Below are 27,441 nucleotides of genomic sequence, written 5' to 3'. Positions count from 1 at the left end.
CCCTTCCTTATCACCAAAATGTATACAATAAAACAAAAAATATTAAATCACATATCAAAATATGTATTTTTTCTTTAAAAAATCTATAAATCTCCTCAGCAGTGCCTGGGTGATTAATCTTCAATTCCTGAAGATTCCAGGGTAATCCTGGAGTGTTGAGAACAACTTCAAGGACATTATTTGGAATTGCTGTTAAGATTCAGGTGTCAACCTGTCAGCTGTATTTATTACCAACCGAGAAGAACATGGAGTCAGATGTCTGCAATGTCCAGGGGGCTTTGCTCCCACGTTTTTGTTTTATTCATTCATGGGATAGAGGACATCACTGGCCAGGCCAGCATTCATTGCCCAACACTAATTGCCCAGATAGCAGTTAAGCATTAACGACATTGCTCTGGGTCTGGAGTCACTCGTAGGCCAGACCAGGTAAGGTTGGCAGTTTCCTTCCCTGAAGGACATTCATGAACCAGACAGGATTGTCTGACAATTGACTCATGATCATCATTAGACTCTTAATTCCAGAATTTTAATAAAGGCAAATTCATCTCAAAGGAGAAAGTGAGGACTGCAGATGCTGGAGGTCAGAGCTGAAAATGTGTTGCTGGAAAAGCGCAGCAGGTCAGGCAGCATCCAAGGAACAGGAGAATCGACATTTCGGGCATAAGCCCTTCTTCAGGAATGAGGAAAGTGTGTCCAGCAGGCTAAGATAAAAGGTAGGGAGGAGGGACTTGGGGAAGGAGCGTTGGAATTGCGATAGGTGGAGGGAGGTCAAGGTGAGGGTGATAGGCCGGAGTGGGGTGGGGGCAGAGAGGTCAGGAAGAAGATTGCAGGTTAGGAAGGCGGTGCTGAATGGAGGGATTTGACTGAGACAAGGTGGGGGGAGGGGAAATGAGGAAACTGGAGAAATCTGAGTTCATCCCTTGTGGTTGGAGGGTTCCCAGGCAGAAGATGAGGCGCTCTTCCTCCAACTGTCGTGTTGCCATGGTCTGGCGATGGAGGAGTCCAAGGACCTGCATGTCCTTGGTGGAGTGGGAGGGGGAGTTAAAGTGTTCAGCCACGGGGTGGTTGGGTTGGTTGGTCCGGGTATCCCAGAGGTGTTCTCTGAAACGTTCCGCAAGTAGGCGGCCTGTCTTCCCCTCCCTCCCTCCCCTTCCTAGACCTTTCCATTTCTATCTCGGGTGGCCGAATCGACACGGACATTTACTATAAACCGACCGACTCCCACAGCTACCTAGACTACACCTCCTCCCACCCTGCCCCCTATAAAAACGCCATCCCTTATTCCCAATTCCTTCGTCTCCGCCGCATCTGCTCCCAGGAGGACCAATTCCAATACCGAACAACCAGATGGCCTCCTTCTTCAAGGACCACATTTCCCGCCAGACGTAGTCGACGATGCCCTCCACCGCATCTCTTCCACTTCCTGCTCCTCCGCCCTTGAACCCCGCTCCTCCAACCGCCACCAGGACAGAACCCCACTGGTCCTCACCTACCACCCCACCAACCTCCATGTACAACGTATCATCCGCCGTCATTTCCGCCACCTCCAAACGGACCCCACCACCATGGATATATTTCCCTCCCCTCCCCTATCAGCGTTCCGAAAAAACCACTCCCTCCATGACTCCCTCGTCAGGTCCACACCCCCCACCAACCCAACCTCCACTCCCGGCACCTTCCCCTGCAACCGCAAGAAATGCAAAACTTGCGCCCACACCTCCCCCCTTACTTCCCTCCAAGGCCCCAAGGGACACTTCCATATCCGCCACAAATTCACCTGCACCTCCACACACATCATTTATTGCATCTGCTGCACCCGATCTGGCCTCCTCTATATTGGGGAGACAGGCCGCCTACTTGCAGAACGGTTCAGAGAACACCTCTGGGACACCCGGACCAACCAACCCAACCACCCCGTGGCTGAACACTTTAACTCCCCCTCCCACTCCACCAAGGACATGCAGGTCCTTGGGCTCCTCCATTGCCAGACCATGGCAACACGACGGTTGGAGGAAGAGCGCCTCATCTTCTGCCTGGGAACCCTCCAACCACAAAGGATGAACTCAGATTTCTCCAGTTTCCTCATTTCCCCTCCCCCCACCTTGTCTCAGTCAAATCCCTCCATTCAGCACCGCCTTCCTAACTTGCAATCTTCTTCCTGACCTCTCCGCCCCACCCCACTCCGGCCTATCACCCTCACCTTGACCTCCCTCCACCTATCGCAATTCCAACGCCCCTCCCCCAAGTCCCTCCTCCCTACCTTTTATCTTAGCCTGCTGGACACACTTTCCTCATTCCTGAGAAGGGCTTATGCCCGAAACATCGATTCTCCTGTTCCTTGGATGCTGCCTGACCTGCTGCGCTTTTCCAGCAACACATTTTCAGCAAATTCATCTCAAAGCCAGGTCCCCAGAACATTACTCAGGTCTCTGGATTAACAGTTCAACGATAGTATCACTAGGCCATCACCTCCCGGGTGCACCTTACCTATCACTGGTACATGTTTCTGGTATCGAGAATGTGGTGCAGATTTTACAAACAGAGAATCATTTTAATTTGGCTGCATTCCTTTCATCTATGGTTTTAGTCTTTACTGAGCCAAGTCAATAAAGCTTTTGGCCAGCAGCATTCTATTCTCAATACTAATCTCTGCCAATTCAATTTCGTCCCTGCATCAACTCTTCACATTTTGCAATTTAAAGTTTTTTAAGAATAGCCATTGGTGGGGGAAAGAGAGTTAGAAATACATTCATCAAGAACCAACGCTGGAAAGGTTAACATTTTGTTTGTATCCTGTCTGAGCTCAGGTCAACTAATGGGAACTCTGGTTAAAAATTACACTGCACTGCACCAGAAATAACTAACTTTACCCTCAACCTCACAAATGCAGCTTCTCTGCACCTTTTGTGAATCTTACCAATTCCTACGATAGTTATTACTGGCTGCTAAAGAGATTTCTCACTACGTTGAGTTGTGAATGAGTGGTTATTAGAGGATTAACATCTAAATTTATTTCACTTCAGAAACATTACAGCCAACAAAATAAAAATGTGTTTATCAGATCAGGTTTTGCTGGAATTGAAAGTTCTGCAACTTCCAAGTGGGAACTGAACACATGTTAGCAATATGGAATGGGAGCCTGTCCAAGAGCTCAACTGCTTAACTGTTTCCAGCTTTACACACTTCATGTTATTTAGCATTATTGTATACTCGATGTTCATGTTTCTCTCCCACACAGTCCATACTTCCCAAATCCAGAAGATTCACTGGTGTCAGCCAAACCTCTAACAACAAATCAAGGTGTGATCGATAAATTTAACCCAAGCAACAAAAGATCAGTTTATGTGAAATAAATGAGATTTTGGTAAGGAGGAGCCAGGAAGGAAAGAGGTCAGTTATAGGTATAGCTAGAACTGAGTTACGTCTGCAGTTATAATACCTGTTGTATTTTTAATCTAAGTATACCTAGGATTTTTGTATATTTAACCGTGATTACAAACTAGATGGTTACTTGTCAGCTGACATGAACACAATCAGCTGAATCGCCTTCTCCCTTGTTGTAAATTTTTATGATTGCACATGTATATGAATTTAAAACAAGTGTTTAGCATGAAACAGCATTGAGGGTCCCCATGACGATATGGAAAGCATTATATACAATATGAACAATGTCGGAAAAGCAGCTCATCCAGACAATTCACAAGAAAAAACAAGTGCAAGATAAAATATGTCTTTTTTTTAAACAATACTCAAGTCCAATATTTGAATACTGAATTTGAACATTTCCTCATTCGCAATTTAGCCAGGAATCCAACTCTCACTTGTGTACTGTATTTTAGAACAGTTTGTCTTTATCATTAAAGCAATTGGACACTGCAGAGTGTGGTGTTGAAACTAATATAAACATTTTACCACAACCTTATGTTTGACATTGCCAACCTGTGAAGCCATGTTCAAATCCACGTGGCTGGCAGTAACATGTGCCAAACCATTTTTTTTCATTATCCAACATCTATTTCCCTTCAAAAAGGAAGTTAGATGAGTATAGCAGAGAAAGTTGGGATACAAAAACATGGTGAAGTACTGAAGTGAGATAGATGGGATAGAGTGAGACTCCTATCGAATCTGAACAACAGCACAGACTGGCAGGCCAAATGGCCTGTATCTGTCAGCACATTTTATTGAATGTGATGGCAATAGAGAGCTGGAGAAATAGATCATGGCAATGTCTTGCCCCCGGTGTGCTGTCTGGGGAGATTAAAATAGGGAAGCTTTCTGCCATCCATTACACTCTCGGGGAGTGCTCTGATCTTGTCTGCCTCTGAAAGCCATACATCCTTCAGCACCAGGTCAGAGCACACAACTCCCAGCATTGGATTAGAATCAGAATCAAGGTCAGTGCTTCGACTTGTTCTCCACAGCCCAGGGCATCGAGATGAACACAGCACCTCCTACTGCCATTCCAGGAACTACACCTGGAAACATCCTGGTGTCCACATGATTTCAATTCCAAACTCAACAGTCTTGAGTCACTGAGCCACAAGGAAAGACGTAGCTACATCCACAAAAGTACCTTTAAACAGGAACTTGCATTTTTGAGGTAATACAAACATCCTAGGGCAAATTACAGGAACATTATAGGACAGAATTGAACACCAAATCGATTAAGATAATTAGAACAGAAAGCCAAAAATCCTTAAGGCACAACTTAAAAAGAGAAAAGAAAGGGAGATACAGCAAGATTTAGGGAGGGAATCCAGGTTACAGAAATAGAGAGGCAGCGAATCGATCAAATGATGGTGGGGGGATGATGAGGGGCATTATCAAATAAGGATGAGAATTTTAAAATTGAGGTTTTGCTGATCCAAGAGTTAATGTAGGTCAGTGAGCTGAGGGATGATGGGTGAGCAGGACATGGTATAAGTTAACATCTGGACAACAGAGATTTTATTTTAAACCAGATCAAGATTACAGAAGACACAATGGGAGGTCAGCCAAGTGAAAAACAAAATAGTTGTGGAAGCAGCAATATACAATAAGACAGTTTCAAAAGTGGATGAGTTGAGGCAGGAAGGGATTTCGGTGATTACTGCAGTCATCCCAGGGCACCTCCCACAGAAACAGAGGGAAATGGCCATTTGGTAGTGTTTGTATCATTAAGTTACCTGCAACAACTTTAGAGTCATCTTTACACCTCGCAGTTCCTGGAGCAGATCCAGAGCACCATCCTATTCAAACAAAATTGAAATGATCTTTCATTATGAAATTCTGGCAGCCTTTGATCTTTTTTTAATGAGTACAACTGTTCATTGGCTGTCAATGTTGAACATCTGCAAGATTTTCTTTCCCAGAATCTCTACAGTGTGGAAACAGGCCTTTGGCCCAACAAGTCCACACTGACCCACTAAAGAGTGATCCACACAGACCTATTCCCCTATCTATTATCCTATACTTACCTCTGACCAATGCACCTAATCTACACTTCCCTGAACACTATGGGCAATGTATCTAACCTGCATATCTTTGCATTGTGGAAGGAAATCCACGCAGACGCGGGGAGAAAATGCAAACTCCACACGGTCACTGGAGGCTGGAATCAAACCCGGGTTCCTAGGGCTGTGAGGCAGCAATGCTAACCATCATGCCACTCCTATTGGAAAGCACACAATGGAGAATCGTAAAGTCATACTGCATGGAAACAGTCCATGCTGACCATAATCCCAAACTAAACTAGTCCCACCTGCCTGCACCTGACCAATATCCCTTCAAACATTTCTTATTTATGTACTTACTGAAATGCCTTTCAAATGTTGTTGTACCCTCATCCACCATTTCCTCTGGAAGTTCATTCCACACATGAACCACACTCTGTGTAAAAAAAATGTCCCTTATGTCTTCTTTGAACTGTTCTTCTCTCACCTTAAAAATATGACCTCAAGTCTTGAAATTCCCCAACGTAGGGAAAAGGCATCTGCCATTCATCTTCCTCATGATTTTATAAACCTCTCCAGTAAGGAAAAGGTCTCAGCCTATCCAGAGGGATGCATTGAACCCTTAAAAGTGTGTCTTATAGGGCTCCACATTCCAACCTACTATTTTACAAGCCTTGTTCTTCCCACCACAGTGCAACCTGCTTGGATTCCAAAGTCATACTGCATTGAAGCAAGCTATTCAGCTCATTCTGTCTATGATGAGCTTTGGAAAGGGCTAATCAATTCCATGCCCAATCCTGTTAATATTGCTTAGAGTCATACAGCACGGAAATAGACCATTCAGACCAACTCGTCCATGCCAACCAGATATCCTAAATGAATCTAGTCTCATTTGACAGCATTTGGCCCATATCCCTCTAAACCTTTCCCTTTCATATACACATCCAGATGCCTTTTAAATGTTGTAATTGTACTCACCTCCACCACTTCCTCTGGCAATTTATTCAATACACACATCCCCCTCTGTGTGAAAAGATTGCTCCTTAGGTCTGTTTTATATCTTTCCCCTCTCACCATAAACCTATACCCTCTAGTTCTGGACTCGTCCACCCCAGGGAAAAGGCCTTGTCTATTTACCCTATCCATGCCCTTCATGATTTTGTAAACCTCTATAAGGTCACCCCTCTGCCTCTGACACTCCAGGGAAAACAGCCCCAACCTGTTCAAACTCAAACCCTGGCAACATCTTTAATTTGTGCATCTAATTCCATGTTGAATCATACAGTGCATATCATCACAGTCCGAGGAGGTTTGGAAAGCAAGGAGAGGGTGTGGGGCCAATAGGAGTGAAGAAGAGGGCAGGTGGACAGGGGAGGAGATGGAAGGGGAGGCGAAAGGTAAGAACAGGCAAGTGAAGGGCATTCAGGTTTTAAAATATCCCTGGCTCGGTCACAAGGCGGCGTTTGCACATTTGGCGAACCGTGGTGCTTCTCAGTTTCGTTTACGTTTCTTTAAAAAGAAAGTCCAAGGCTAGAATGTGGCGTTTCGTTTTAAGACATGGGGGGGGGGGCATTAATTGGCCAGAGAGCACAGGGCGATCCCATTGCTCGGTAACGTGGGAGACTGCGGTTCCAACCAGACCACCTGCTCGACAAATGGAGCTAGCTTCTGTAAATAAGTTGTGGAGACTTTCACCCCAGCTCAGGCACGTCGAGAAAACTGCTCCTGGACACTCAAAAGTGACTTTGAGATTTTAACTAAAGTGCAAATCTGTTTTCAAACTTGAGAAACCAACTGTCCCGATGCGGAGCGCAGCAACTTCTGATCAATTTCACACTGTCTCCTTCGAGCTCATTAACCTTACCATACTCTTCCTCGATACCATCTTATCCAGCTTTTTGGCAATTCTGATGAGGTTTTCCTCTCTTCCCATGGTGCTCTCTCTCCTGCATAAATCCGCAAAATGCACAATTACATTACAATCACTACATTCGAAAGATCGAAATCAAAACTAAACATTTTTTTGGAAAAAAAAGTCACCCGGGCTAATGGTGAGCTCTCGGGCAGAAAGAGGCGTGTCCCATCGCTCGGCGCTGTATCAGTTCCCAAGCACACAAAAAAAGTGCTGTCAAACTTCCACATATCCAGCCATACCCAGAATAACTGGCGAAGGGCTGTTACCGGTACAAGGTCGTAAAGGGAGCAGCCCTTAAACAAAAGAGCTGGCTTTATTTTTGTGAATATAGTTTTGGTTTGAGGGCAGACACAAGTCAAGATTGTTTTGAAATCTGACGGAATTTGTACATGTTGATATTTTCTAGATCAACCTGTCTAGAGGTGTTACTACAACATGTGGAGCAGGCGGGACTTGAACCTGGCTCCTCTGTCTCGGTACACTATTGCTGTGACACAAGAAACCTGAACTTGTAGATTTAAGATTGCAGAATTTGAGATATAAAGGGACAGAGAACAACCACAAAATGTGTTTCCGTGGCGTTCTTAGCTGATCAACAAATACCCAGTTGAACAGACAAAGCTCCTGTAGTGGAGGACACCCTGTTAAACAATTAAATGGAAATCAAAGTAAAACATGAGAAATAAGAGCAGAAAAAGGCCATTCAGCATCCTGAATTAATTTTCAAACCCTTGTCAAAAATAAACCAACATCCATGTGCCACTAATTTAAAATCTACTATATATCACACATCTTTCATCACAAAGTGTAGTCACTGTTCTAAAGTTGGAAACACAACAAACAATTGGCACCCAGTAATACGCACAGACAGCACAGGGATAATGACCACAATATCTACTTTGGTGATGTTGGTTTGAGAGACCATGACACAGCTGGGAGAAAACCATATCTTGGTGTCCACTGTATTTTTTATTAACTTATTTCTCCTAATAAATCTGTTCAGAGATGTTATTATACACCTCTGGGGTGGAACTGGAACCCAGGCTTCTTGGTCCATGGGTAGGGACACAACAAACACCTTATCATAATCTGTCCTGTTAAGCTTAGACAGAATATTTTAGTTTTAAATTCTTTAAACTGTAATGAGCAAAGGACCAAACTGCTCAACCCTTCCTTGCAAGACAATCCCTTCATCCCAGGAATCATTCAAGTTAATGAGACCAAAACTGTACACAGTATTGTACACAAACTGTACATGGTCTCACCATATTCTGTATAATTGTAGCAAGACCTCCCTGCCTTTTATACTCCATCCTCCCTCTAATGAAGGCATTCTCTTGTACACTGACTTTTTTATATTCATGAACTCGTACACCTATCTCCCTCATACTGCAGCCTCTCTCCATTTCAACAATATTCTGCTTTTCTAATCTTCTGGGAAAAGTAGATCCACCCGCCAATTTACTGATCACTCATGCATCCTTAATTAATTTTTAAATCCCTCCTCAAATATAATCCAACACTCACTTGCCACTAATTTAAAATCCAAACTGAAAATATGTATTTTATATATTACACAGCTGTCACCAAAGTGTAGTCACTTGTTCTAATGTTGGAAACACAGCAGACAATTGGCTTACAGCAACTCCCACAGACAGCACAGGAATAATGGTCACAACATCTATTTTGGTGATGTTGGTTTGAGGGCTAAATGGCCAGGACACAGCAGGCAGAACACTACTTCTCTGTTTCAAACAGTGCTTTAACATCCACCTGAGTGGGCAGATATGGCCTTAGTTTAATATCTTATCCAAAATGACTGTTGTGCTGTCAGATACTGATGATGCTAATCCATCTGAAGTACATTTTCTTCATCTCAATGCTGTGGCTCTCACAGACTCCTATCATCCATTCCATAGCCTTGGTGCGTTCCCCCATTTTTTTGAAGTAGAGATTCCAAGGATCAAGTCGCATCCTCTTTGGGTGGGACCAGTATGAAGTCCCAGACATGACCTGCATGGAAACCTGATTTAGAGAGGTCATCCATTCTCCATTGTTGGCTCCAGTGGAAAGAGATGTTGAATTGTTGATGCACTGGACAGCATCACCCAGAATCCTAACTTTCTCCTCGGACAGAGCATAGTATCACTTCCCCGCTCTCATCTGCATATCAATTCCATGGAAAATGAGAAACTGTGGATCTCCCATGTCTTCAGCACATTGTGAGGGCACTTATGGTTACAAGCTCCGCAGTGAGAATGACTCCACATCAGCTGAAGGTTCCCTATCCAATTGTGTATTAATCTTGATGCAGACGAGGCAGGGACAGCCACAGTTTATGTGCCTGAATCCACTGAGAAAGTTTCAATGAGCCTATGCGGGAAATATCAGAAACAAAGCAGCACCTCAGTAATGGGATAATTCAGCAGAAAATTTCAACAGTGCCCTCCAAATATTGGCACCTGGAAGCCCGCCAGACAAGGAGACCAGTGAGATGCCTGTACTTGAACTTTGCACTTTGATTCAAATGACTTGCTCAAGCTTTTCTGTGCACAAACAGTAGAGATTTTACATGTGGCGCAAATAGTGAAGATCGCTCCCCCACCCCAACCTCAACAGAACCCTGGAAAGACAGCCCTGCATCCAGGATAATGTGTGTAAGTTTTATAGTCCAAGTTGAGAAGTGAACAGCTCCTGCACCTTGTGCAAGCAATGCAACCTTAGAAACTGATTACTACGATTTACAATTGAGGTGATTTTTACAGACTGCAAAACATTCTTTGTACCTCAACTCATGCCCTTGCTTGGGTTGATTCATAATGTCAATTGTATTAATCAAGAGAGTTTAGGACCAGGATTTTAGTTCACACAGTAAGTCAGTATAAAGGTGTAAAACAGCATTTTGTGATCACAGATGTATTTAACCTGGACAGTGTTGGGGTTTGTTTAATGCCTTTACCATCTGAAGGTCCTTACATCACAAGATAGTGAACCTGTTCCTTCATAGAATGGAACATTCACTCTGCTCACTCCAGATTTGATGGCAGCCATTTTCATTTCCATTCTACATTTACAATTTGGATGAGGATGAATGGCAACGGTGACCGTACTTCATGCAATAGGTAACAGGCTCAGCCTCTCAATCTCAGTGAACACCCCCACTTCCTACCCCCACTGATCACCTCCAAACCTTTCCTTCTTCCTTGCCTTCCCTGCCAACTCCATTACCTTTGAATTTCCCAAATTTCCACCCAACCACATGTTTAACTGATCATGTCCCTACTTTACTCCATGTGACAAGGCAAGGCAAGACAAAAGTACTTTAAGGCCTCAAACTCTGAATGCGGACGGATATTGCAAAAAGCAAGGCATGGATGCTGTGAGCACAAAGATAGCAAGCAAAGACCCCAAAATGCACATTGGTCGAATCCATGAGGTGGTGCTTGCAAAGTGCCTTGACAGCAGCAGTACAGTGTAAAACATTGGTGTGCCCCAAAGTGTACCAAAGCAATGGAGAACTGTGTTGCAAATGGATCAGAGATTTGTCATGATGATACATTAAAGCTGCTATGAGTCCGATGCTAATCTCTGTGGACTGGGGCAGCAACTGTGGTTGTAACTGTTTATAGATTGTACCCTGTGATGTTGCCAATTGCTGTGCAAGATGGAGACCTGGAGGAGAAAGCAATGAACAAGTATCAATAAGGCACCTGCTCTGATTTTTGTTTTGGGAATTGTTGCTGTGTAGTTTCTCCCCAGTGTATGGGAGAATAGGAGAACGCATATCAATGAGGAGAGGTTTGATACTAATGGCATGCAAATCCATGCAAGTAGGCTTCTTGCTGTTCACCAGCAAAATTCACTTCTCACTGTCTAAGACTAGGGACTAAATCTTGGGTTTTTGTGGTCAAATGTCAGCTTTTTTTTATTCATGAGGATGAATGTGTCACTGGCCAAGCCAGCATTTATTGCCCATCCCTAATTGTCCAGAGAGCAGATGAGAGTCAACCATATGCTGTGGGTCTGGATCACATGTAGGTAAGGATGGCAGTTTCCTTCCCTAAAGGACATTAGTGAACCAGATGGTTTTTTTTCCCAACAATTGATAATGGACTCACAGTTATCATTAGACATTTAATTCCAGATTTTACTGAGTTCAAAATACACCATCTGCTGTGGCAGGATTTGAACCTGGGTCCCCAGGACATTACCTGGGATCTCTGGATTAACAATCCAGTGATAATATCACTGGGCCACTGCCTCCTCAGTTTTGCTGAGTTTCACGGAGGGTTTCACTTCAAGAGGCCAAGCAAGTTTGCTCACCTCTCTTTACTATACTTTCTCCATTAACTACCTTATTTCTAAACTGACACAATTCCCAGACACCCCAACCAAAGACTATCTTTGAGAGTATAACAAGTCAGAGATGACAGAGGGGAACTAGTACATGTAGTGTATTTGAACTTTCAGAAGGCATTTGCTGAGGTGCCACATAAAAATATTATTGCATAAGTTCGGAGGTCATGGTAATGGAACATTAAATTGTTTGAGGATTGATTAATACTGAGGAGACAGAGATTTGGGATTAATGTGTCTTTTTCAAATTGAAAGTATCTAACTAATGGAGTATCAGAAGGATCAGGCTTAAACCCTCAATTACTTATTATCTATATTAGTGATAGTGAATGGGGCAGTGAATAATTTATCCAAATTTACTGACAATACAAAATAGTTGGGAGGGTATGTTCATAGAATGCCTACAGTATAGAAACAGGCCATTTGGCTCAACAACCCTCTGAAGAGTAACCCACCCAGATCCATTCCCCTATATTTATCCTAACTAATGCACCTAACCTACACATCCCTAAATACCATGGGCAATTTGGCATGGCCAATTCACCTAACCCACACATCTTTGGACTGTGGAAGGAAACTGGAGCAAACCCACACAGAACGTACAAACTTCACACAGACGGTCACCCAAGGTTGGAATCAAACCCAGGTCCCTGGCACTATGAGGCAGCAGTGCTAACCACTGAGCCACCATACCACCCTGTTGTGGTGGGAGCATAAAGAATCCACAAAGGGATATGCACTGTGTATAGTTTGAGTCAGTGGGCAAAAACTGATGGAGTTCATTGTAGGGAAATGAGAGGTCATGCACTTTGTTAGGAAGAATCAAAACACTATTATTTAACTGGAGAGATGCTAAAAGAAATGCAGTGCAGAAGGATCTGGGTGTTCTGCATGAAACACAAAGTGTTAACATGCAGATGCAGCAAATAATTTAAAAATTAAATGGTATTTTGTCCATTATCGCTAGGGGTTTGGAGTTTAGAATCGGGAAAGTTTTATTACATTTATACAGGGTGTTGGTGAGGCAGCACCTGGAAAACTGTCTACAGTTTTAGTTCCCGTTTTTAAGAGAGGATATGCTGACATTGGAGACAGTTCAAAAGAGATTCACTAAGCTAACCATGGGATGAAGGGCTTAGAATGATCAAGAGTGGCTAAACTGGTTAAGCCTTTACCCATTAGAGTTTAGAAGGACATGGGGTAATCTTATTATTACAGTTCCTACAAAATTCTTAGGGGGGTTTGACACAGTGGAAGCTGAGGAGTTGTTTCCAGTAGTGAGGGAATCTGCAGCTAGGAGACACAGTTACAGAATAAGGGGACATTTATTCAAAACTGAGATGAGAAAGAATTTCTTCTGCCAGAGGATGTTTGAATGTTTGAGATCCATTACCCCAGGATGTTGTGGAAGTAGATCACTAGAAGTATTTCAAGTCAAGGTAGGAAGATTTTTGCACCGTCAAGGAGTTGAGGGCTCTGCTGAGCTGGTACAAAAGAAGAATTGAGGCCTGGGATAGATCAGGAGAAAGTGAGGACTGCAGATGCTGGAGATCAGAGTTGAGAATGTGGTGCTGGAAAAGCACAGCAGGTCAGGCAGCGTCCGAGGGGCAGGAGTTCCTTGGATGCTGCCTGACCTGCTGTGCTTTTCCAGCACCCCACTCTCGCCTGAGACAGATCAGCCAGATGAGCTTGTTGAAAGACAGGGCAGATTTGAAAGGCTGAATGGCCTTCTCCTGCTTTTATTGCTCATGTTGTTATCTCCTTTGAGTTGACTGAAGCCTGCTAACAACCATGACAATCAGGCTTTGTGTCTGTGCTAAAGGCCACGGCAATACAGCAGCACTATAAGCCTGGCATCTCAGGCTAAGGCACTAGGTGCAAAAGGCAAGAGAAAGGAACACAGGGATGCTGTGAGCATCCAGAGGTTAGGCTCAAAGTGAGTGTGCACTAAGAAAGCATGCGAACAGCCAAGAGACACAGCCTGGCCCTATCCACTGAAGTGGATGTGTGTCCCTAAAAGCACAGCATTTCCTTGCTTCAGTGGTACAATGAAAGATGCAAGAGCAGTCCAAGGTGCAGCATTGATACACATAATTGTCCTGTAAGTGGATTGGAGATGTGCCATGAAGATTCTTGGATGCTGACACGTCATATATTGTCCATGGACATGGGGTACATGTGGCTGATACCCATGGAGTGTGCCCAAATCTCTTGATGCCCATGCCCTGTCTTTCCAATGCCTGATTTTCTCGCAGTGAATGGTAGGATAGGGAGCTGCATATTAATGATACAAGATGTGCAGTTAATATGGTCACAAGAATCTCATCTCAATAGTAGGATGTAATTAAAAGATTTAGTGAGTTGCTCCTGATGTCCACATTGGCCTTGCAGAGCTTAACAAAGAACAAAAAACAAAGAACAAAGAATGTTTACAGGCCAGGAACAGGCTCTTCGGCCCTCCAAGCCTGAGCCAAATGTATTCTCTAATGTGCCACCGTGGGCGGCACGGTGGCACAGTGGTTAGCACTGTTGCCTCTCAGCGCCAGAGACCCCGGTTCAATTCCCGCCTCAGGCGACTGACTGCATGGAGTTTGCACGTTCTCCCCATGTCTGCCTGGGTTTCCTCCAGGTGCTCCGGTTTCCTCCCACAGTCCAAAGATGTGCGGGTCAGGTGAATTGGCCATGTTAAATTGCTCGTAGTGTTAGGTAAGGGGTAAATGTAGGGGTATGGGTGAGTTGCGCTTCGGCGGGTCGGTGTGGACTTGTTGGGCTGAAGGGCCTGTTTCCACACTATAATCTAATCTTAAACCTGTCGCCCAATTCCTAAGCATCTGTATCCCTCTACTCCCCACCTACTCATGCATTTATCCAGATGCATCTTAAATGAATCTACCATGCCTGCCTCTACCACCTCTGCTGGCAATGCGTTCCAAACGCCCACCACCCTCTGTGTGAAGTACTTGCCGCGTGTATCCCCCTTAAACTTTCCACCTCTCGCCTTGAAAGCGTGACCTCTCATTATTGAATCCTTCACCCTGGGAAAAAGCTTGTCTCTATCCACCCTGTCTATATCCTTCATGATTTTATACACCTCAATCAGGTCCCCCCTCAATCTCCTTTTTTGCTAATGAAAATAAACCTAACCTATTAAACCTCTCTTCATTGCTAGCACCTTCCGTACCAGGCAACATTCTCGTAAACCTTCTTTGCACCCTCTCCAAAGCGTCCACATCCTTTTGGTAATGTGGCGACCAGAACTGTACGGCCGAACCAATGTCTTGTACAATATTAACATGACTTGCCAGCTCTTATACTCAATACCCCATCCAATGAAGGCAAGCCTTCTTGATCACTCTATCCACCTGTGCAGAACCTTCAGGATGCAATGGACCTGCACTTCCAGATCTCTCTGCCCATCAACTTTTCCCAAGGCTCTTCCATTCATTGTATAATTCGCTCTAGAATTAGTCTTGCCTAAATGCATCACCTCATGCTTGTCTGGATTGAAAACCATCTGCCACTTTTCTGCCCAACTCTCCAGTCTATCTATATCCTCCTGTATTCTCTGACAGTCCCTTATGCTTTCTGCTACTCCACCAATCTTCATGTCACCTGCAAACTTGCTGATCATACCAACAGTGCCCTCTTCCAGATCATTTATGTATATTACAAACAACAGTGGCCCCAGCACTGACCCCTGTGGAACACCACTGGTCACCTTTCTCCATTTCGAGAAACTCCCTTCAACTACTACTCTCTGTCTCCTGTTGTTCAGCCAGTTCTTTATCCACTTAGCTAGAACACCCTGCACACCATGTGACTTCACTTTCTCCATTAGTCTACCATGGGGAACCCTATCAAACGTCTTACTAAAGTCCATATATATGACATCAACAGCCCTTCCTTCATTTATCAACTTGGTCAATTCTTCAAAGAACTCTATTAAGTTGGTAAGGCACGATCTCCCCCGCAAAAAACCATGTTGCCTATCACTGATAAGCCCATTCTTTTCTAAATATAAATAGATCCTATCCCTCAGTACCTTCTTCAGCAACTTTTCCACCACCGACGTCAGGCTCACTAGTCTGTAGTTGCCCAGAATATCCCTGCTACCCTTCTTGTACAGGGGGACAACATGAACAACCCTCCAGTCCTCTGGCACTTCATCTGTATTTAAGGATGCCACAAAGATATGTCAGGGCCCCAGCTATTTCCTGTCTCACCTCCCTCAGCAACCTGGGATAGATCCCATCCAGTCCTGGGGATTTGTCCACCTTAATAACCTTTAGCCTACCCAACACATCTTCCCTATTTATGTCAACGTGATTCAGACTAATCAAACTTCTATCTCTAATCTCAACATTCCTCATGTTCCTCTCCTCAGTGAACACTGATGCAAAGTAATCATTCAGAATCTCACCCATTCTCTCAGGTTCGACACACAGCCTTCCTTCGTTATCCTTTAGTGGACCAATCCTTTCTCTAGTTATCTGCTTGCTTCTTATATAAGAATAGAATGCTTTGGGATTCTCCTTAATTCTGCTCGCTAAAGCTAGTCATGACCCCTTTTAGCCCGCTTGATTCCTTGTTTAAGTGTTTGACATGATTCTGCCACATTTTGCACCAGAACTCAATGATGCTCAGACCCATGTAAGACTCCGCTCTTTGTTGTAGATTTGCTTGACGTCGACAATCTTATTTCTGCTGATCTCGCCACATGTCTTCAACTGACAATGCCCACGTCTTTCAGGATCTGAGAAGATTGTGCCCAAAGTTTTGAGTTGAATGTGGTTTTCCTTGAAAAGGTCAGTAGCTTCTTTTTAAGTGTAATTATAGATGTGTTTTAGGAAACACAGTATTACATACAAGTCCAACAACAGCAAGGAAGTACATCACCAGCTTATTAGAGTCATACAGCATAGAAACAGGGCCTTCAGTCCACCTTTTCTATGCCAATCAACAAACACCAAACTACACTCACTCCATTTACCTGCACTTGATTCATACTAGTCCCTGGCATTTTAAATGTTCATTCAGGTACATCTTAAATGCTGTGAGTGTACTTGCAGCCACCACCTTCTCAGACAGCACGATCCTTTCCTCTGAGTGAAAACAATTTTTCTCAGATCTCCTCTAAATCACTTGCCCCTCATCTGAAACTTATACCCTCTGGTCTGTGTTTTTTAAAGATATGTTAATTGAGTGTTAAATATTAGTCACATTTCAAGGGAGAACTCCCCTTCTGTTCTTCAAAATAATGCTATGTCGTCTATTGTACCCGTCTGAGGGCTAGGGAGAAAGCCACAGCTGACAGAAGGATCTGACGAGGGTGGGGAGGAGGTGGGGTAAAGCATTCCACTTATCAGGTTTTGACAGGTATTAACGTTTCAGGTCCACGCTTCCATCAGTTTTACTGGATTTAAATCTTGCATTCATGAATCCTTTAATATCGGAGAATTCCAGAACATCCACATTGATATGTTATTAATAATTTCTACATGCAGTGTAACACTTCCTGTCATTTTTTCAAAGTGCTTATTTTAACAAGAGACTTGCAGTCCATTGGATAATGTCCTGCCCTTGTGACTTACCGCTGATTTAGCTGTGAATATTTCAGAAACTCTCCCCATTACAGTCAGAGAGAGTACTTTACAGAATGATTCTTGTTGACAAACAGCCCATTCCCTACTACAGCCTAATGACAGAATTAGCCTTGCCCGCTGAGCATTGCCAGGAGTGGCAGGCACTGCAAACTTTAAAGGGGCAGCTGCTGCTGGAAAACATTTAAAAATAGTTCACATAAGCCCCATGATGGTTTGTGAGCTGCTATTTGAGATGGTCTCCATGTGGTCCTGTCAGTTTCATAGGCACCACTACACTTTGACTGTGTGCTTATAGTAAAGTCACTTCCACTTAGGATGCAGTGCAATCCAGTTACACTGAGGTCAATCAAGTACCTCCCATATAACCTAGACTGGCGTTACTGTTCAATTCAAAAGTAACAGCCAGAACTCCTCCAATTTCACTTTGCCCCCAGCTCCAGCCAATCTTCTTTTCACGGGATAGACTTCACAACCACATGGCCCTACTGTGACTGCCATTGCTTGTAATGAACACTACCTGAGAATAACAGGCTGTTCTAGTATGTGAATGGTATAACTAAACCTTAACAAATTATTGTCCTCTCCCCACTCACTGGCAAATTCCAGCCTTGTGATCAGCAGGAGGGAAATAGGAATCTTGGCTGACTATCCCTTTCCCAGGCATGCTGAGGCAAGTTGATATATCCTGGCTTATGTGGCTCAGTCTCACACTGAACCCTGCCAAATGAACTTGGGGAAGCTCTCAAATATATAATTAAACTCTCAAACAGTTAAGACCAATGTTGCATCCACATTAACCAGCTGTAGTCGGATGCAGTACACCATAAACAAAAGCTTTAGACAGCACACAGCATTCCAGGCAGTGTTCAACAGAATGCATTATCCCTTATGTTCAAATATTTGCTGCAAGTTAATGAATTTTTTCCCCTCAACTTCTAAACCTTCTGGATAAGAGCAATACAAGAAACATTGGAACTGTCGGGAAACAAATGCATCACAATTATCTTCCATCATTTCAGTATTTGCATCATTCACATATGGAGTTATTGTCTAATCATAGCATGCAATCTCTATTGGTTAGTCCACAACAGATCCAGGCATCAGCTACAGCTGGACACTCGTAGGTGCAGAAGTTTAGGAACCATTGGCCCGAAGTCACATCACAGCACACAAATTACTCACTACTAGATGGCAAATATTGCTGCTACTGAGTGTCAGTGTTGGAGGGAGTGGATATTTGTGGGTGTGATGCCAATCAAGTGGTTTGCTTTGTCCTGGATGGTGTCAAGCTTCTTGAGATTTATTGAAGCTGCACCCATCCGGGGAATTGAGAGTATTCCATCACACTCCTGACTTGTGCCTTGAAACTGGATAGGCTCCAGGGAGTCAGGAAGCAAGTTACTCATTTTCGAATTCCTAGCCTCTCATTTGCTTGTGTAACCAGAGCAGCTCTATGGCTAGTCCAGTTCTTGGTCAATAGTAACCCCCATGATATTGATAATGGAGTTTCAGCAATGCCATTGATGTTCAGATCTTCTTATGTTAGAGATGGTCATTGCCTGGCATTTGTGTGGTGTGAATGTTACTTGCCACTCGTCATTGTGTGAATGTTACTTGCCACTGGATATGGTCCAGGTCTTGCTGCATTTGAACATGGATTGCTTCAGTATTTGAGGAATCAAGAATGGTGCTGAATATGGTGCAATCATCGTGAACACCCCGTCTGACCTTATGAAGAAAGTCATTGTTGGAGTAGCTGAAAATGAATGGGTCTGGGATATTCCTCTGACTTAATCCTTAAAAAGTTGTGCTGAGCTGAGATGACGAGCCATCATCTTGTGTGCCAGATATTACTCTAACCAGTGGAGAATTTTCTCCCTGATTCCTATTTACTGTAGTTCTGCTAGGGCTCCTCGATGAGACACTCTGTCAAAACCAGCCTCAATGACAAGTACAGTCACTCTCATCTCACATCTGGAGTTCAGCTCTTTTATCCACATTTGAACTGAGGTCAGTGGCCATGGTGGAACCCAAACTGAGTGACAGTGAACAGATTATTAGTAAGCAAATACTGCTTGATAACTCTTTAGATAACATCTTCCCTTACTTTACTGATGATGATTATAGATTAATGGGGCAGTAATTGGCCAGGTTAGACTTTTCGTTTTCTGTGAACAAGACAGATCTAGGCAATTTTCTGTATTGTCAGGTGCATATCATTGTCGACTTGTGTCTTCAGAACTATTTCTAGAATTTGTCAGGGCCCATAGTCTTTTGTGTCCAATCCCTTCAATTGTTTCTTGGTATCATGCAGAATGCATCGAATTAGCTAAACACTGGCAACCAAATTCAGATCATCCACTTACCACCTCTGTCTGAAGATTGTTAGAATTACTTCAGCCTTCTCTTTTGTACTGATGTACTATACTCACCCATTTTGGAGGATGGGAACGTTTGCGTGAGGTGATGCACTGGGCAGGACAAACAAGGCAAACAGGAATACATGATGAATGGTAGGACCTGGGAAGCACCAAGGATTAGAGGGACCTTGGTACATATGTCCACTGGTCCCTTAAGATATTAGGACAAGTAGATAAAGTGGTTCGTAAGTCAATGGTACACATACCTTTCTGAGCTGAAACATAGAGTTTAAGAGCAAGGAAGTGATGCTTAAACTGTATTAAAAACTGTTTTAGTCACAGTTACAGTAGTATGTGCAGTTCTGGAATCCACATTATAGGAGGGAATGTGATTGCACTGGAAAGGTACAGAGAAAATTTACCAGGATGTTGCCTGAACTGGAAAGTTTTAGTTAAGAAGATGGAAGGGTTGGATTGAGGCTGTTTTTCTTGGAGCAGAAAAGACTGAGGGAGGCCATGTTTGAGACGTTTAAAATTATGAGGGGAATAAAAAAAGAGGCAAACTTGGTGGAGGGATCGATGGCCAGTCAGCATAAAGGGCAGGAGGTTAAGAGGGGATGTGAGGAAAAATCTTTTCACTCAAACAGTGGTGGGAATCTGAAACTCTGAATCTAATGTTGGTACAGGCAGAAATCCTCAGAACATTTAAGTATTTAGATGTACACGTGGAATTGCAGGGCACATAAGGCTTTGAGCCAAGCGCTGGAAAATGGGATTAGCATAGTTATGTGGTTGTGTTTGACTGGCGCACACTCGGTCAGTCTAAGGGCCTTTCTGTGTCCTCCAGATCTCGAGGACTTCCGTGATTTATTTAATTGTCCACCACCATTCATGACTGGATGTGGCAGGATTGCAGAGCTTAAATCTGAGCCATTGGTTGTGAAATTACTTAGCTCTGTCACTTGAGGCTTGTGCTATTTTGCATGAATGTGTTTCTGTTTTGTAGCTTCACTTGGTTGTCACCTCATATTTAGGTATGCGTGCTCCAGGCTTACCCTCCATTCAACCTGGAACACATCATTCTCTGAAAGAATTAGCATTTGAATGAGCTATACTAGCTGTATGCACCATCTTGGCAGGGAGCCTATTACATAGATTCACCACTCACTGACTGAAATATTGTTTCCACCAATTACTGTTGAATCTATCTCCCTTCGAATGAGGAGCAGGTCCTCTGCTTCTCCTGTTCCAAACAAGGTGAAACAATTTGTCATGGCTTACATTTGGAAAACAGCCACATATCACCTCTCAACCATTCCTTTTCCAGCGAAAAAGAGGCCAGTTAGTGTCATGTCTCCTCATAATCCAGTCCCTCCATCCCCTCAGTCATTCTGGTTGCTCCCTTTGTATCTTAATAGCTGCATCTTCCCCCAATTGTGAGACTGTTCTATCAATTGATTTATTTCACACAATGTCTTGGCTGGTGTGCACATGGAAAGACCGAGAATGCATTAAAATCATAGAGTCATAAAGATTATACAGCACAGAAACAGACCCTTCAGTCCAAGTCATCTATGCCGCCAAGATATCCTAACCTAGTCTAGTCCCATTTGCCAACATTTAGCCCATATCCCTCTAAACGCTTCCTATTTATATACCCTTCTAGATGCCTTTTAAATGCTATAATTGTAATAGCCTCCACCACTTCCTCTGGCAGCTCATTCCAGACACGCACCACCCACTGCATGAAAAAGTTGCCCCTTAGGGCACTTTTATATCTTTCCCCTCTCCCCCTAAACCTATGCCCTCTCGTTCTGGACTCCTCCATCCCAGGGAAAAGACCTTGCCTATTTATCCTTTCCTATCATGTCCCGCATGATTTTATAAACCTCTATAAGGTCACCCCTCGGCCTCCGACACTCTAGGGAAAACAGCCCCAGCCTATTCAGTCTCTCCCCATAGCTCTAATCTTTCAACCCTGGCAACATTCTTGTGAAACTTGAAAGGATTCAGAAAAGATTTATAACATCCTTCCGTTAGAAAGGAGATCAGATTCGCACACAATATTTCAAAAGCAGCCTAACCAATGTCCTGTACAACCAGAACATGACATCCCAACTCCTGCACTCAATGCTCTGATCAATAAAGGAAAGCATACCAAATGCCTTCTTCATGATCCTATTTATCTGTGACTCTACTTTCAAAGAGCTATGAACCTGCACTTCAAGGTCTCTTTGTTCAGCAAAACTCCCTAGGACTTTACCATTCAGTGTATATGTTCTGCTCTGACTTGCCTTTCCGAAATGCAGCAACCTCACATTTATCTAAATTAAACTCCATCTGCCACTCCTCAGTCCATTGGCCCATCTGATTAAAATCCCATTGTAATCTGAGGAAACCTTTTTCGTTGTCCAGTACATCTCCAATTTTGGTGTCATCTGCAAACTTATTAACTGTACCTCATGTGTTCACATCCAAATAATTTATATAAATGATGAAAAGCAGTGGATCCAGCACCGATCCTTGTGACAACTCCACTGGTCACAGGCCTCCAGTCTGAAAAGCAATCCTCCACCTCCTCCCTCTGTCTTCTTCCTTCAAACCAGTTCTGTATCCAAATGGCTAGTTCTCCCTGTATTCCATGAGATCCAACCTTGCTAACCAGTCTCCCACGAGGAACCTTGTTGAACGCCTTCCTGAAGTCTATATAGATCACGTCTACCACTCTGCCCTCATCAATCCTCTTTGTTACTTATTCAAAAACCTACTACACATGAAGCCATGCTGACTGTCCCTAATCAATCCTTGCCTTTCCAAATACGTGTAAATTCTGTCTCTCGGGATTCCCTCCAAAACTTGCCCACCACTGATGTGAGGATCACCGGTCTATAGTTCCCTGGCTTGTCTTTCCACCTTTCTTAAATAGTGTCACCACATTAGCCAATCTCCAGTCTTCCAGCACCTCATCTGTGACTATCAATGATAAAAATATCTCAGCAAGGGGCCCAGCAATCACTTCCCTACCTTCCCACAAAATACACCTGATCAAGTGCACTTTTATGCATTTCAAGACATCCACCACTTGCTCCTCTGTAATATGGACATTTTTCAAGATGTCACCATCTATTTCCCTACATTCTATATCTTCCTTATGCTTCTCCACAGCAAACACTGATGCAAAAGACTAGTTTAGTATCTCCCCCATCTCCTGCGGCTCCACACATAGGCTGCCTTGCTGATCTTTGAGAGGCCCTATTCTCTCCCTAGTTACCTTTTTGTCCTTAATGTATTATAAAAACCCTTTGGATTCTCCTTAACCCTATTTGCCTAAGCTATCTCATGTTCCCTTTTTGCTCGCCTGAGTTCTCTCTTAAGTATACTCCTACTGCCTTTACACTCTAAGGATTCACTCGACCTCTCCTGTCTATACTTGTCATATGCTTTGATGATTATATTTTTGTATTAGGGTGACAATTGAGTGGAAATTCAATGAGTTCTCTGACTTATTAGTTTATACTGATTTGGCTTTTTGTTTTGATTAAATTTAGACAAAGTGTATTGACAAGAAATTATTTGACTCTTCCCATTAGTAATGTTAAGGCCATCCCTTCAGTATTGAAAAATGTGTTGCTGGAAAAGCGCAGCAGGTCAGGCAGCATCCAAGGAGCAGGAGAATCGACGTTTCAGGCATAAGCCCTTCTTCAGGAATGAGGAGGGAGTGCCAAGCAGGCTAAGATAAAAGGTAAGGAGGAGGGACTTGGGGGAGGGGCATTGGGAATGTGATAGATGGAAGGAGGTTAAGGTGAGGGTGATAGACCAGAGAGGGCGTGGTGGCGGAGAGGTCGGGAAGAAGATTGCAGGTCAAGAAGGCGGTGCTGAGTCCGAGGGTTGGGACTGAGATAAGATGGGGGGAGGGGAAATGAGGAAGCTGGAGAAATCTGCATTCATCCCTTGTGGTTGGAGGGTTCCTAGGCAGAAGATGAGGCGCTCTTCCTCCAGGCGTCATGTTGCCATGGTCTGGCGATGGAGGAGGCCAAGGACCTGCATGTCCTTGGCAGAGTGGGAGGGGGAGTTAAAGTGTTCAGCCACGGGGTGGTTGGGTTGGTTGGTGCGGGTGCCCCAGAGGTGTTCTCTGAAACGTTCCGCAAGTAGGCGGCCTGTCTCCCCAATGTAGAGGAGGCCACATCGGGTGCAGTGGATGCAGTAAATGATGTGTGTGGAGGTGCAGGTGAATTTGTGACGGATATGGAAGGATCCCTTGGGGCCTTGGAGGGAAGTGAGGGGGCACGTGTGGGCACAGGTTTTGCATTTCTTGCGGTTGCAGGGGAAGGTGCCGGGAGTGGAGGTTGGGTTGGTGGGGGGTGTGGACCTGACGAGGGAGTCGCGGAGGGAGTGGTCTTTCCAGAGTGCTGATAGGGGAGGGGAGGGAAATATACACTTGATGGTAGGGTCTGTTTGGAGGTGGTGGAAATGACGAAGAATGATACAATGTATCTGAAGGTTGGTGGGGTGGTAGCTGAGGACCAGTGGGGTTCTGACCTGGTGGTGATTGGAGGGGCAGGGTTCAAGGGCAGAGGAGCGGGAAGTGGAGGAAATGCAGTGGAGAGCATCGTCAACCACGTTTGAGGGGAAATTGCGGTCTTTGAAGAAGGAGGCCATCTGGGTTGTTCGGTATTGGAATTGGTCCTCCTGGGAGCAGATGCGGCAGAGGCAAAGGAATTGGGAATATGGGATGACGTTTTTACAGGAGCAGGTGGGAGGAGGTGTAATCTAGGTAGCTGTGGAAGTCGGTCGGTTGATAATAAATGTCCATGTTGATTCGGTCACCCAAGATAGAAATGGAGAGGTCTAGGAAGGGGAGGGAGGAGTCTGAGAAGGTCCAGGTAAATTTGAGGTCGGGATGGAAGGTGTTAGTAAAGTGGATGAACTGTTCAACCTCCTCGTGGGAGCACGAGGTAGCGCCGATACAGTCATCGATGTAGCGGAGGAAAAGGTGGGGGGTGGTGCCAGTGTAGCTGCGGAAGATGGACTGTTCCACATATCCGACGAAGAGGCAGGCATAGCTGGCATGAATGATACCAGCCATATCAATAATGTGGCTGCAACAAAAGGTCAGAGATTAGGAATTCTGTGGTGAGTAACTCACTTTCTGACTCTCAAAGGCCTATCCACCATTTAGAAAGGCTGTCCTTAGTAGTGTGATGGATTACTTTCCACTTACCTTGATGACTGCATCCAACATTTAAGATACTCAATACCATCCAGGATGAAGCAGCACATATCTGCAATTCTTTCATTACCTTAAATATTCCCTCCTCCATCATTAATGCACAGTGGCAACATTGTGTACCATGCACAAGACACACTACACCAACTCACAAAAGCTCCTTCAACAGCACCTTCCAAACCAACAATCTCTGTCAATTAAAAGGACATGGATTGCAGATACCTGAACACCACCAAATGCAAGTACTCCAAGCCACACACGATTCTAGTTTGGAAACTATATCTCTAATATTTCGTCGACGCTGAGTCAAAATTCTGGAACTTACTAATAGCACTGTGTGAATCTCTACACAACATGGACCTCAGTAGTTCAAGGCAGCTGGTTACCGCCACCACTATAGGCACTCAGGCCGAGCCAGCAAGGCCCACATTGCATGAATGAGCGGAAAAAGCAAAAATGTTCATGGATTATGATCTAGGATGATAGGACCATCTTATAAGGAGAGCTCAAAAGACTAGGACTATATTCTCTGATGTTTGGGTGAATAAGTGGTGATCCCATGAAAACATGTAAAGCTTTCACTGGAGACTCCAAACTGGAAGTCATAGACTCAGGCCATTTAAATGTAAGGTCTTGAGAAATCCTTTCAATCAGAGTTGTGATCCTTTGGTATTCTCAATCAGAGAACACAGGAGATGTGGTCAATGAGACGAATGAGAATCTGGGCACCAAAGCAACCAAGCAATATGAGGACGGATTAGGATGAAGGAGTTAAGATAGAAGTTCAAGCACAATCTTATTCAATGAAAGAGCAGGCATAAAGGGCCTACTTCTGTTCTTATTTTGTATCACCTTGCTGTTTATGGGATCTTGCTATGTACACAAGTAGCTGCTGTATATCTTTCATTACAACAACTGCAAAGTTTCAAATATATTTAATTTTCTGTAAGGTGGCATGAAACGTGATATCTATGTGCAAGTCTTTATTTCTTCCTCAGTCAAGGAATTACTCAGGGGATGTGTTTTGTTGGATAATTAACATTCCTTGCACAACCTCCGTCATAAACATCTCTCCCAATGTCAAAGTGACCTTCGGTGAAATTTGCCCATGTAAGATGGATGTACTAATTATATTAGCACATGGCTTTGCTCTGGTGTCAGCTGGGGCTTACTGGGGAGTACTCTGCTCCAAACCAAAATGATAAGTTGAAGTTCCAATCCAGAGCATTGAACATCCAACACAGGGTACTACACCCAATACAATGCTGTAAGGGGAAAGACCACTGTCTGAGGTCATCCCGCAGAAGCTAAGTGAGGACCTGTTCAGTTATTGGACCCTCCTGATGTCTCAGATATGCATGTAAACATAGTCTTGTACAAGTAAGAGATGCCTTTAACTCTATCCAACAAACAAACCAAACTCCAATATTTGCTTGTTCTCTTCATGTACTATTATTGTTGTATATCATTTTTAGCAATAAAGTATATTTTTGAAATTTAAAAAATGTAGTTGTCCTTTGGATGAAATGTCAAACCAAGACGCCACCTGCTTGGGTAATTGTAAATGATCTGATGGCACTAGTACAAAAGAATGTAATCCAAGATGGAGTATGGGAAATATTTCTGGCTGTAACAGGCTACTTCTTTTTTGAGGTATTTTAGGTGTTGGAGGTGTTTTCCTCAAATACCAGGAGCAGCAGTTACCGTTTTATATGCGTTGCATTGTTTTGGAACTTTGGAGAAAAAAAAAGTCAAAACAACAGCGCTTTTATAAGGGAGAAGAACAGACAAAGGAAGCACATGGTGAGGTCAGTGCAGGAGAGAGAGAGAAAGAAAGAAACTCACACTGCTAACTGACACAGCAGTGAACCTGCACAGTTATTGCCTTTGCTGTTTGAATTCATGTATCATTGGACATCGGAGTGCATCTGGGAAAATTAACAAACAGTGAAAATCACAACTAATTTTGGAGGAACCTGTTTGGGAGAGGTCACAGCACAGAAACAGATAAGTTAATATTTTAAGTGTGGTCTTACAGTAAGTCTGCAGTCATGAGTAGAGTGGGTGCTTTCTTGATTATATGTTATATTAAGATATGTCTCTTGATTAAACTTAAAATATAAGCCATAAGTATTAATTTAACTTGGAGCAGTGTTTTGTAGACAAATAAGACAGTGCTATTTTCTGTATCTGTAGATTAAAAGAAGCAAAAATGGCCTTTAGTAGAGTGATATGCTCTTCTTTCGGATGTGGGAGTTTAGGGAGAGTTTACAGGTTACTGAGGATTATATCTGCAATAAATGCCATTGGTTGCAAATCCCATCAGATCGAATGGATCAGTTGGAGAGACAGTTAGAGGCAATGAGAAATTTACAAGAGCAAGGGAATGTGATGGATGGCGGTTATAGGAAGGGGGAAAAGTCGCAGATACAGTCACATAGATGGGTTAACTCCAGAAAAGGTAATAGAGGTAGGCAGGTAGTACAGGAATCTTCTGTGGCTATCCCATTTCAAACAAGTATGCTGCATTGGATAATGTAGGGAGTGA

General features: G+C 43.7%; 1 protein-coding gene across 2 annotated transcripts in view; it reads right to left on the bottom strand.

Annotated features, from left to right (window-relative positions):
* The window catches only part of LOC122563617 (transcription elongation factor A protein 3), a 28,724-nt gene extending 21,230 nt beyond the window's left edge, over window positions 1-7,494 (bottom strand). For both annotated transcript variants that reach the window (XM_043717578.2, XM_043717580.2), the window contains exons 1-2: window positions 7,297-7,494; window positions 5,166-5,228 (exon numbers count right to left, since the gene is read on the bottom strand). In XM_043717578.2, coding sequence (XP_043573513.2) covers window positions 5,166-5,228; window positions 7,297-7,365 — 132 coding nt within the window. In that variant the 5' untranslated portion in view covers window positions 7,366-7,494. The remainder of the gene's footprint in view (window positions 1-5,165; window positions 5,229-7,296) is intronic.
* Between the last annotated feature and the right edge of the window lie 19,947 nt (window positions 7,495-27,441).

The sequence above is a fragment of the Chiloscyllium plagiosum genome, unplaced genomic scaffold, assembly GCF_037043375.1.
Source record: "Chiloscyllium plagiosum isolate Xiang-an unplaced genomic scaffold, Cpla_swu_hap1 HiC_scaffold_30, whole genome shotgun sequence".
NCBI lineage: Eukaryota > Metazoa > Chordata > Chondrichthyes > Orectolobiformes > Hemiscylliidae > Chiloscyllium > Chiloscyllium plagiosum.
The sequence above is the reverse complement of the archived record's forward strand: the minus strand, read 5'-3'. Positions and strand labels throughout refer to the sequence as shown.